Raw genomic sequence first — 12,582 nt, 5'->3', positions numbered from 1 at the left:
GTGGAGCATTAAAATATTAGAATTAAAGGGCAAGATGATTGATGTGCCTCCATTAATGATAAGAGAAAATGTATGGCAAGCAATGGATTAATATGGATTTTTTTGATTGCTGCCACATCCAAAATAATTCAATGGGGGGACAAAAGAAAAAGACAACTTTGTCATTTACACCACTAACCAGTCAAAAGATTTTCAATTATCATCCACAGTTGATATTTACCTAAAGACAAGTCAATCAATTCCACCTTAATAATTAATTATTTCTTATCAAATGATATATCAATATTATTGTCAGTGTAAGAAAATGTGAGTTTGATTGTACTGAAATACAGTGTTGGGAAAAAGCCATGACCTATAGGTAGTTCTAAGTTTTGTACAAAAACAAATAGATATGATAAAAACATATAATAAAACTAATATTCAAAAGAAAAAAGAACCAAAATATATGTGTTGCCAAAATCAAATTAGATAATATTAATTATGTTAATGATTAGAATAAAATTATAATAATGGTAAGAAATATAATTTTAAACTATTTTTAATATAGAGACTAAAACATTTTGACATTTCTTGCTGTTCATACAAAGTTACAACAGTGTTTTACTAATTTTAATATAATTTTTAATCAACTTTTTAAAACTTTTAATATTTTTTTAAGGACAAATTTGGTGCTGTAAAAAAGTTTGTTTAAAAATATGTTTTTTTTTGAAAAATATCGTGAAAAAGTGTAGTTTTTAAAGTATTTGATATTACTATCAACAATTGAGGTGAGAAATTAAATTTTTCATTTTAAACTTTGTTGAGTGTCGAGAGCCTATCTAAGCCCATAAATGTTTTCCTTTTTTAGTGTATGGAAGCTATAGGGACAAAGGCAAACGGGGCAGGTAGAGTGACCTTTGCCCTTCAGAAATGATAGATTTACCATTTAGTCCCTTAAATTTTTAAGAAATTACATATTAGTATAATGATAAAATTGCACATTAATATTCTTATATCGCTTAAAGTAATTTTTTGATTTTGTCCCTGGAGAACTATATATACATATTCTAGGATAGGTGTCATCATCTTGATATTCATAGGTTGAGTCATGTGACATTGCTGACACGTGTTAATGTATGCCTTTTGAGTCATGTCTTACTTCACCGGTCATTTGGAGTTTGCATGACGATGGCGTACAAGGCATAGCAAAGCCTTTGCCTTTGATAAGGCAACGAGCCTTGATGAGACAAACATTTGGCGAGATCTCTTGAGTGAAGCGAAGCGGAGTGAGATGTATGACAATAATTAGCGAGCTTAGGGTGCACATATCTGTAACATGATGAATTGATGCCTTTTGAGCTTTGAAACTGCTTATAACCATCTGGTTGCAAGCTATAGCCATTGATGTAATGATCATTAAAACGGTAAGATGAAACCAGCAAGCTTTGCTCCATTAAATCCATAATTGTGTGAAGTTGGAGTGAATAAAAAAAATCAAATTCCATTATCAATCTTTGTAATTTGCAGAAGTTGTGGATTTAGTCATTTTTACTCTCTATATTTTTTCGAATTTTAAAATTTCAGTACTCAACAAGCAATAATTGTTAAATTCATTAAGTTATGTTATTTTCAAAATATATCATAATATGTCTCATGCCACGTGAGCTTGTTATTTTAACATATTACTCACAAAAAATTCAGTTAATGGATTAACGACCGTCATTCCCATAATATTGAAATTTCAAAATTTGACAAAAATAGAGATTTAGAATAATCCAATTGTAAAACATATACTAAATCTACAATTGTACGCATAGCTCAAGACTAGTAATTGAATTTAACTAAACTAATTTAATTATTATTATCTATGTCAGGACTAAAAATTCAAAAAATACAACGACTAAAATTAATCGAATTAAAGTATGAGACTAAATTCACAACTTTCATAAAGTATAAGGATTGATAGCAAAACTTAACCCATTATATATAATGAATTATACGATTATCTAGTATGATTATCATATATATATATATAGATCTCCAATCCCACCATACTGAATTATTGTAGATGAGTTTTGTCCATTTATATTTCGATTCTTCACCACTTTCTACTCCGTATTAATTTGATATTACACATAGTAAATTATAAAAAGAATAATAAACATTTTATTAATTTAATAAGAAAAATCAATAGTTCGACGTTGGTTACAAGGGAAAAAATGAATGACATCATAAAAATTACAATCTCAAGCTTTTGTGAGTTCGCAAAGTTTCTTAGTTTAAATTTACAAAGCCCTTTTGAAACTTCAATTCAAGTTCCTCAAGACATATATATATATTTATATATATAATGAATTATTGAGGATCGATTTGGCTTTCGTCAGCCAATTTTGGGGTCAGTTGATCGGCACGATCATCATGGCTTAGGCCGGCGAATGTATAAACCCTGAAAGCCAATTGGAAAGCTCTCCACAGCATTTTAATGCACACTTTCCTTTGAGCTTCAGCTTTGGCTTTGGATACTTCGTTTTCTCTTAGCTTCACTTCTCTTCTTTCCTGGGTTTATTTTTTAACACCCCAGTTTTTTTTTTAAGAAGAATTTTCAATATTGATTAATGGAGACATTGAGTTGGAGCTTACCTTCATTGCTAGTTCCATGCAATTGGATGAAACATCAACCATTGCTTCTTTGATTTGTACGAGGATTTGGAAGTCGAAATCGATGTCTTGGCTCTTGAATTTCTTGGTTAATTCATCTTTGGTTCTTTCCAGGGCGACTATTTCACCTTTGATCTGTTTTAAAATTGTATGGATTTTGGTTGGTTAGGGAGGAAATGGTGTTACTAAGGTAAAATTTTGGTTTTGATATTTTAATTACGGTTGAATTTAGAATTTAACCAATATATTCCGCGGTTATAACTATTAAGATGCTAACATGTATTCTTATTCATGCATGAAAAAGAATCATGTCAGCATGATAAGTCAAAAAGGTGTTTAAAAAAAACTACATTAGCATTTTAACTGAAATAATTATCAGTATTACTTATTTAATTAATTAATGACATTATAAAAATAAATATGTTAAGTTATGCCAATACTTAAGTATAGGGGCTTGTTGAGGGAAGGCCAGAATCACTCGAGGAAAAGTTTGCAAAATGTCACCCATCAAGGGTCAGCAAACCCCTCAACAAGTTTGCTATTGGGCCTAAAGCGTTTATACTTAGTTTTATTCTAAGTTTTGTCTTCCGACATTGCAGAGGGCCCGAATGAGTTCGCCAAGTTACTCTGCTAAGAGCCCAAGAAGGTGGTGGCACGTTCACAGAGCATCAGCGCTTTCACCCACCAACAAAATATCCACATTTGCTCTTGGTGGGGGTATGAACCCATGGACTTATATGGCATTTGTGGGTATGGGTACCACTTGATCTAACTTTGTAAACCTGCTTGGCCTCTTAGCAGAGCCGAAAAACAAAACTCAAGAATAAAATCGAGTATAGACATCCCCAGCCCAATATCGAACTTGTTGACGGGTCTGTCGGTCCTCGACGGATTCTTCCCTTGTGAGTCTGGCCTCCCTTCGATAGAACTAAATCCTAAATTTAACTGTAGTATAAAGGCTAAACCTATTATTAATTATCTTATGTTTATAAAAGAGCCAAATCATACCTTGTTGAAGTAACGATCAACCTTGTTAAGAAGCTCAGCCAAAGGAGGCTCAATCTTCCAGTTTTGTAGCACAGTGATCATTGATTCTAATTTCAAATAAAGTCCTGAAGCTGTCCTTAATGCTTCCAACTTTTTGGTTGGAAACCCTTCAAACCTTGTTAGAACCTGCAAACCCAAAAACATTCTTCATAATCATAGAATCATTAAGCATAGGGCAATAAGATTGATAAGCAATGCTCAAATAACCTGGGTTTCATCTGTTAAGTTCTCAAGAATGGATTCTAAATGTTTGTGGAACTTGAGCAGCTTTGTCATGTCCTTTGTATTGAATGTGTTAACAGCAGTTTTGAGTTCTGTGATTGATTTAGCATGCTTGTCGACATCTTCTTCTATTTGTTGGAAATAATCCGATCTGAGGCCGAAAAAAAGAATGAAGAATGTGTGATTGGTAAAAAAACAAAAACAAAATTTGGATGAGGTGCAGGTCTTGATATACCTCTTGTTCATCTCTGCTAATGCATCAGATATGCCTTGTTTGCCATTGATGATGATGGTTCCAACCCCAGTTTTTGTACCAGTAGGTGACTTGCCTTGCTTGGGACATTCGTCGATTTTGCCCCTCCAAACCCGATATAGGTTACCTATATGGCTTGATCGCTTCAATTTAGTATTTGCTTTCTTGGGGCGCAAGGATTTTGCCGCACCATGTGGAGAAGGTGGTGGAGCAGCTCCTCCGTTTGACATGGGGGGTGATGGCGGTGGCGGCAGCAATGGTCCCGATCCTTTTGAAAGGATCATCGGTGGTTGGCGTGATGGCATTGTTGATACTGTTCCAGGAGGAGGAGGTGGTGGTGGTGGTGGAAGTGGTGCTCCGGTTGCCACTACTTTTGACTGCAATAGGACTGGAGGTGGTGGTAGAAGGGGTGCTCCTATAGCCATTACATTTGGCTTCGATGAGACCGGAGGTGGAGGTGATGGCGGACGTGGTAATGGTATTCCAGCCACTGTTATATTTGTTAGCATTGAAAGTGGTGAAGGCAACTGTGACTCTGTTGCTACTTTTGTTGCTTGTACCGCTTCTACATTTCGTTGCAACATTGGGGGCGAAGGCAATGGCGGTCCTCCCGATACTACATTTTGTTGCAACAATGGTGGTGCTAGTGCTGATGCTGCTGTCGGTGGCGCCGATGGTGCAAATGCTCTTATATCTACTGCCTTATCTGTTGACAGCTTTGTTGGCAGGGATGGCAGGGGAGCCAATAAAACTTCAGCCGACGGTTTCGGTGGTGGTGGAAGTAATCTTATGTCCGTCTCCATATCCATTGACATTTTTACTCGCTGTGATTGCGGGGATGGCAGTAACACATCTGCAGATGGTGTTTCTGATAGTGGTGACGGTGATGGTAATTGTGACGCTGATGATGATGGCAATGGTGATGCTGAAGGTGACGGTGATGGCAATAGGGATGTTGATAGTGGTGATGGCAATTGTGATGCTGATGGTGACGGTGATGGCAATAGGGATGTTGATAGTGGTGATGACAATTGTGATGCTGATGGTGATCGCAATGGTGATGCTGATGGTGACGGTGACGGCAATAGGGATGCTGATAGTGGTGATGGTGATGGTGATGGCAATGTTGATTTTTCTGCACCTACTTTATCTTTCAACAACTCGGAATGTAGCCTCCCTAAAGGCGATGATGGCAATGCTGCATTCAGTGAGCTCTTTGCTTTATCACCAGAAGCATTGCTTGAATTCAAATGGGGAACCTCTGATGTTTTTCTCACTGGGGAATTGCCCTTTGCTTCTTTCTTCTGTTTCTCAACAGCAGCAACCTTCTTTTGGTTCAATGAGTTCTGAACATGGACTTGAACCTTCGGAAGCATATCTGACTCGAGCCGCTTCACATCTACAGGATTCGATTTCCCAACCGCTTGAACCCGAAGAGGCAACAAAAGTGATGACGAATAAGAGGATTTCGGCGAACCATTCATCAATTCAGGCAGGACAGAAGTTGGTGTCACCGGAGAAGGGCTACTCGAGCCATACTCCGAATACGATTCCTTCAAAACCTTTCCGAACGTTTTCGCCTTCGGACCGAACTCTTTGTTCTCTTCATCTTCATCCATCATATCGAATTTCTCCTTTGCTATCTTAATCAATCCATTGAGTGTAGCCACAGCGATTTCAACTGCCAAAGTTCAAAAAAATGTAAGAACAACATAGCCATTGTCAGTGGCGAAGCCGGGGTGTTGTCAGGAGCTCCGGACTTTATTTTCATCACCTTTTATAATTTATAAAATTTCAAATTAAAAATAAAAAATTACACTTTGACCCCTCAAAATTGTAAAATTTTGATATTCTGCTTCGCCAGTGACCATTGCCAACATGGCTGAGCAAAATTAACTAACATACCGAGCTTATCGACATTTTTGCAGTTGTCATTATCATGTATATCGTACTTATATTTGTTTATCCACTCATCGCTCATCTTTGATGTGTCCCCAAGGCCTTGCAAAGCCTTGCAAAAGTATATCAGCGCCTGTTCAGGCATTTCATCAAACAGTTACCGTACGATCCTTCAGAATACCCATTTTTTAGCTTAAAAATTTATGAAAAGTGGGCAAAATACCTTATCAAGAGGCAATTTTTTGAACTCTGAAATGCGAAAATAGGGTATGCTTTCAGGGTAGAACTTATGAAGATCTTTCATTGTTCCAATCAACAACTGCAGCAACACAAAATAATTGAATCAACTGAAAATTATTTCAAAATTTTTAATTTTGTTTTATTATCGCTTTAATTATATTACAAACTTATTTTTTAAGTAATGTAACACTCGTAGTAACCCGACTACTAATAAGTGTTTTTTCTGATCACTTAATTATGAAAAATTATAAAATAGTTATTTAATTATTCAATTTTTGTTGTCACCGACAATTAAATGGCCAATGAAAAGATGATATGGCATTTTCTAAAATTGACAAAATAGCAATTTTAACCCCCAACATTTACACATTGTAAATTTGATTTTTTTTCAATTTGCTTTTCTTTGTGAATTTTTCATCTAAAAAGTTTTTAAAAAAAATCTATCAACTAAATTTGATTGAAAATATATTAAAAATAAAAACACCCAAAAATCCAAAACAACAATTTGTATTTTTTTTATTCTTTTAAAATTAATCTTTAATGTTATAAATAAAAGTAAAACTACAAAAAAAGATCAAATTACACAATGTATATATGTTGAGAGTTATTTTTTTCTGAAATTAAGACTAAACTGACGCAATATACAAATCCATATGGTTAAAGTTATTATTATACCAACCTTAAAAGCTGTTAAGTTATCACTAATACTTTATTTGTCGGTAAAATTTTAAAAAATTTACTAATAGTTGATGATTACAAATATAATTCATGCATTACCTGGTCTGTTGAAACTAAAGTGCTAGAAGGTGGTGGCAGATCAATGATGTCCCTGAAAGCAATGATTTTTTTTCTAAGCTCCATAATCAAAATGAAGTTGCAGGCACTTGATTGACATGAATTTTCCTTCCTTGGTAGAGGGGCCTTTTGTCCCTGCATAAACAAGATTCAATTTTATATAAATATCTAATCGGGTTAGCCATTTTGAATAATTTAAATTTAGCCTAAAGTCTTTATATTCTTCAAATTTTTGGAATTTTGTCTTTCTATTTTTCATATTTTTAAATTTTAGATCTAACTGTTAACAATATTAAAATTATTTTATTAAATTCAAGTTCATTATAATGTCATTTTTTAATTATATTACTATAAGGTAAGTTTTTTTTTATTTTAAAATATCACACTAATAAATTAAAAAAAACTAACAGTATGAACCGTTAGATTTAGACTTTGAAATCTGCAAAGTAAAGAGATTAAATTTATGAAAAATAAAAAATATAAAGACTAAATTTGTAAAAAATACTAAGATATATAACATATTTTAACCAAAATAAATTAATTAAATTACACCAAATAACCACGACCTTTCGAAAAAGAAAATTCCGATTATAATAGAAGGATCAAAACCACAAAAAACACATAGTACAATGACCATTTATGAAATTTGACCAACAAATAAGAAAATAATCTGAATAATTAAATTACCTGGACAAGCTTCCGACCAAACAACATTGGTGATAAACCACAGAAAGTTCCTGGCATTATCAACTAATCTACGACCAAACAATTTGCCACAAAGCCCAAAAAAAAAATAAAAAAAAATCAATGTTCTATAATTTTATGACAAAAAAAAAAAGAAGAAGCCAGTTTGGTGTTGCTGTGCATGTTTTTTTTTTTTTGGAAGGGGATATCTCTAAAAACAAGAAAGCCAAGGATTAAAAAGAACAAAAATCAAAAGTAAGATTATTTGTTAAAACTTTTGGGTTTTAGCTTAACAAAAATCTACGAGTGGGTTTAGATTGAATGGTGTGTGTTTGCTTAGTTTAAACTACACAATCTCTTAAGGTTTAATGGGTTGGTTTTATAAATTTTTTTAATCTTAATTTTACTAAATTTAATCCAATTTATGATCTTTTTTAACAGAGTATGGTTCTTAGTTGAATTTTCTCATCTTTTATGTGTTTAAATATTTTCTAGAAAAGAAGATAAAATACGTTTAAGTTATGGTTAAGGTATATATAGTAAATTACTATAGAGCCATGGAAAAATAATCATGAAGTAACAAATACTTTTGGGGTCGGAATTAAGTCGTGTAGTTTTATCATAATAAAAATATAATTTTATTATTTTAATATTTATATTTTTATAATTTTTAAAGGATTGAATCTACGAGATTGTTAAAATAAAAGTACAAGGACCTATGAGGCTATGACACATTTTAAACTTTTAAATCCAAAAAATAGAGGGATTAAATTAAATTAAAAATAAAAGGACTAAATTCTAAATATAAAAAATAACAAACACTTGAAACATATTTTAGCCTGTACATAATATTGTCTTGTTTGATTTTTTTCAACACGTTTGACCTACTAACGATAATATTTATTCAACGAAAGAAAAATGGAATTTTAAGTCCTAGATTTAAGTTGCTTAGTTTAATTTGATGGGTCAATTGCGTTAGATATATTTAAATTATGATATATATTTTAAATTGGTTCCAAATGTTAAAATATTTTAATTGAGTCCTCAAAATATCGTTATAGTATCGATTAGATCCTTATGCTAAGCATTATTTGTTTGGGGCATTAAATGTCTACTCAAATATGGTATAGAGTATATTCAAAACACAGATCGAATAGTAAACAAGTCAAGTCTAAATTGTTCATAGAGTAGATTGTCGAAACCATTTTTATTTGGAAAAAAACAAAACTTAGTTGTCGACTTTAAAAAAACGAAAATTGGGAGTCGCCACCAATCTTTTATTGATGTGTGATTGGATCACCTAAAAAATAGCTTTGGTCTACGAGTTTTAGAAAAATGAATCCGGGAATCAGTTACGTACGAGGAAGGATTAGCACCCTCATAACGCCCAAAATTGGTACCTAGTTAATTAATTAGTGTCTTAATGTCGAAAATTTAAAAATATGATCCTTAACAAAAACTTAAAAACATTACTTATTAAGACTCTTATCAATTCGGAGAAAGAAAATGTCACACCCAATGCGTTAGGGCACGACATTCTAATTTCTCAACAATGAATTAGTCCAAAATACTCGTGTAATAAAATTTAAAAGAATATTCATTTGTTTAAGATTTATAAAGAAATCACGACCCAATACGTTAGGGCACAATTTCTCAAAATCCTAAACTTGGAATATTTCCTTTGTTATTATTTTTTTTTTAAAAAATTTGTTTCGAGAAATCAATACGTCACATCCAATACGTTAAGATACAACATATTAAATTCCCGACAACAAGCTTTTCATTTTATTTTTTTGATTAATGATCAATTCTCGATTGTTAGATTTAACGAAGAAAATTGGAACCCAATACGTTAGGGCTCAATTTTCTTGAAAATCCTAAATACGAGTATTATCTCTGTTTTGAAAACCTTTGAACAAAAAAAGTTTTAATGCTTTGATGAAACCAAATATTTTTTTAAATGATAAAATGTTAATATACAACATGAAACAAATACTTTAATTTAAATTATACATGTATATGTATTTACAATATATATAAGTATGATATATAAATAAATTTTAAAAATGTGTATATGCATATATTTAAATACGTACATATAAGCATACATATATAAAAAAATGAATGAAATATATAAAAAAAACTTATAATAATTTCTAAAAAAGTACAAAATATATATTATAGAAAATGCCTGTATATGCATGAACTATAAAATACGGCATATATATATGTAAAACGTAAATATATATATATGTATACAAAGGTCATGAAAATAAAATATAAAATATAAAATATGTACATGTATTTATAAAATATAAATAAAAAATAAGTATAATATATATTAATAAATTATGAGTATATATATGTATATAAAAAATGAAAATGAAAATAATAATAAAATATATATAAAAAAAGCGCATGTATTTATAAAAATATATGTATATATATTATATAAAAAATGCGTGTGTAAACGTATAAAAATAATAAAAATAATAATGATGATAAAAAATAATGAATAATATAATAATAAAGATACAATAATAATATCAACAATATTAAAAAACTAAAAAAAAATAAGGTGACAAATGAAGGATTAAATCGAAAATAAAATGAGTTTAAGGGCCGAATTTAAAGTTAGAAAACACGCTAACGGACCAAATCAAAACGCACACAACAAGAGGAGGACCCAAAGAGAAGTTAATCCATTATCTCAAAACGTTGCGCAGCGGCATGGGCCAAATTGAAACAGCAGTAAATCATGCAGCAAAATTTAAAAGAAATAAAAATTTTAATTTAGACAAACTATAAAAACAAGAGGACTAATCGCAAAAATTTCCCATTTTAAAGAAATGCGCGGATCCTGGGCCCGGGTCGGGTCGACACGCGGATCCTACCCTCATCTAAACGGCGCCGTTTTGATTTTACTATAAAACCAACATTTTCTTAAGAAATTTCACTTTCTGCCACATTTACAACAAAAAACTTATGAACCCTAGCCTCCTCTGCTAGGGTCCTAACTAAGCCATCGCCGCCGCAAGTTTCAGCGAGCACGATGCCTCCCTCCGGCTCCGATTCGGGCAGATCGACGCAGGTGAGCACCCCCTTTTCTTTTTCCCTTTCGTTTAGTTTTATAATAAATAACAAATAAAAAATAAAAAAACAGAAATCCCCTAAAAAATGAAACGAAAATACCTTCAAAAATTCTTTTTCCTTTTGATTTAGTATCCTTTTTTCAATACAATCTTTGTTTCTTTTTACACTCCTCTTTTTACCCTCCTCTCCCCTTTTTACAGTATTTGAGATAGCTTTTTATAGCCGTAATGAAAACAAGAAAAGAAAAGAAATTCTATTCTGATATCTGTTTTGATTCGCAATTTCTTGATTTTCTTGCCTTCTTTGTGGTTTATTTGCTGTGTTTCATTTCTTTGGTGCAGGTAAAGATCGAGGATGCGGCTCGTGCGGGCGAGGTGCTTGGCTGCGGCGCAAAGATTTCCCTAGAAACCCTAGGGTTTCTGACTATCGTTTTGGGCATTTGGGCCACATATAATTGAGCCACTGTTCTTTAACAAAAATTGGGTCTGGGGTTTGGGCCCTCTTTATTGTAATTGGACTGTTTTATTTGGACCTTTTTACCCGGGCCAAAATCGGGTATTACATAGATATTATACATTTACAATTTGATTTACTATTTAAAATTAAAAATACTTAAAAAATATAATTTCATATTCGTATTTATTATATTTTTATAATTACATTTAAATAAAAATAATTTAAAACTTGAATTGATTTGTATAAAGTGATAGTTAAATCTTTTATCGGACACTTGTTTGGTACGAGTTTAAACTGTGTTAAAAACTTATTTAATATAGGCCAAGTTGATGTAAAAACTTCAGTGTTATTGGAGTTGGACCAGACAAGCTGATTGGACCAAGAAAGGATTGATATATCGGTCTAGACAAAAGAGTTAAATCAACCTCTAAGTCAATTGTTTGAAACAAAAAAACGAGACAAAAAACCATTAGATCAACCTCTAAGTCATATGTAGTTTATGTTAACATACAATAACAAATTTTTAACAATAAGAATAATAAAATTTTTAATTAATCAAATATTAGAAATTCAGGTTGATGTAATAACAAATAAAAAGTTGGTTCACACTTTACATATTACAGCTTTAATTTAAGTAAAAGTCATGGACCGATTATATAAAACTTTGTACTAAAATTATTTTTATATCCATTTTCGGTATTTCTATTAACCCACCACCTTTTAATTTGGCCTTTTTCGTGTCCCAGAATGACGTGTTTAATTAAATGAGTCAAAACTGCTCCTTTGGACTCATTGCCAACGTCTAATTTCTTTTTTCTCACGTTTATTGTATTATATAATGTATTTTTCATTTTTTACCAGGTTAAATTAGTTGAATATGTCAAAAAAAAGTTAATTGTTTTTTTAATTTAAATAAATAAGTCATTTTTTAAGAGAGAATGAAAGCACATCTAGTTAGACGTGTTTTTCAATAATTACAAAGAAAGCTCGTCCAGTTGAGCGTGCTTTCATATTCTCACTCTAAAAACGATTTATTTCTCTAAATTTTTAAAAGACCGACCTATTTGGCCAATTAACTTTTTTTTTGACATATATGGCTAATTTAGCTCAGTTATTACACTATATTTATTATTAAAAAAAATACTTATTTTATTGTTAATGAAGTTAAATTAAAATTATAAAATTTCAAGGTGCCAAAATATAATTTTATAATTTTAGAGGGATTGAACATGAATTTACCATTTTTAGAGCGGCTT

General features: G+C 31.6%; 1 protein-coding gene and 1 long non-coding RNA gene across 3 annotated transcripts; one reads left to right on the top strand and one right to left on the bottom strand.

The window, feature by feature from the left end:
* Positions 1-2,122: 2,122 nt before the first annotated feature.
* On the bottom strand, positions 2,123-11,205 carry LOC107937750 (uncharacterized protein At4g04980). Of its 2 annotated transcripts, XM_016870710.2 has the most exons (10): positions 10,970-11,205; positions 7,781-7,848; positions 7,076-7,228; positions 6,282-6,377; positions 6,065-6,191; positions 4,142-5,840; positions 3,892-4,057; positions 3,646-3,810; positions 2,620-2,772; positions 2,123-2,535 (listed from the first exon to the last, which is right to left on the bottom strand). In XM_016870710.2, exons 2-10 carry the CDS (start codon positions 7,835-7,837, stop codon positions 2,335-2,337), a joined length of 2,817 nt encoding a protein of 938 aa, XP_016726199.2. In that variant the 5' UTR covers positions 7,838-7,848; positions 10,970-11,205; the 3' UTR covers positions 2,123-2,334. The 2 variants fall into 2 exon arrangements, with proteins under 2 accessions (XP_016726199.2, XP_040958656.1); XM_041102722.1 differs by lacking the exons at positions 6,065-6,191; positions 7,781-7,848; positions 10,970-11,205 and having other exon boundaries at positions 7,076-7,119.
* Positions 10,230-11,462, top strand: LOC107937754 (uncharacterized). Its single transcript, XR_001694760.2, has 2 exons — positions 10,230-10,868; positions 11,212-11,462. It is a non-coding gene; the product is annotated as an uncharacterized lncRNA (long non-coding RNA).
* Positions 11,463-12,582: the final 1,120 nt, after the last annotated feature.

The sequence above is a fragment of the Gossypium hirsutum genome, chromosome D10 (genome assembly GCF_007990345.1).
Source record: "Gossypium hirsutum isolate 1008001.06 chromosome D10, Gossypium_hirsutum_v2.1, whole genome shotgun sequence".
Lineage (NCBI taxonomy): Eukaryota > Viridiplantae > Streptophyta > Magnoliopsida > Malvales > Malvaceae > Gossypium > Gossypium hirsutum.
Note: the sequence above shows the minus strand (reverse complement) of the source record. Positions and strands in the feature narration are given on the sequence as shown.

What these genes read in the sequence shown, in the direction of transcription:
- LOC107937750 (XM_016870710.2), bottom strand. Translation starts at nt 7,837, where the DNA reads ATGCCAGGAACTTTCTGTGGTTTATCACCAATGTTGTTTGGTCGGAAG. An exon ending in ACTTAACAGATGAAACCCAG is followed by an intron (nt 3,811 to 3,891) that starts GTTATTTGAGCA and finishes TTGGGTTTGCAG; the next exon opens with GTTCTAACAAGGTTTGAAGG. An exon ending in TTGATCGTTACTTCAACAAG is followed by an intron (nt 2,773 to 3,645) that starts GTATGATTTGGC and finishes ATTTTAAAACAG; the next exon opens with ATCAAAGGTGAAATAGTCGC.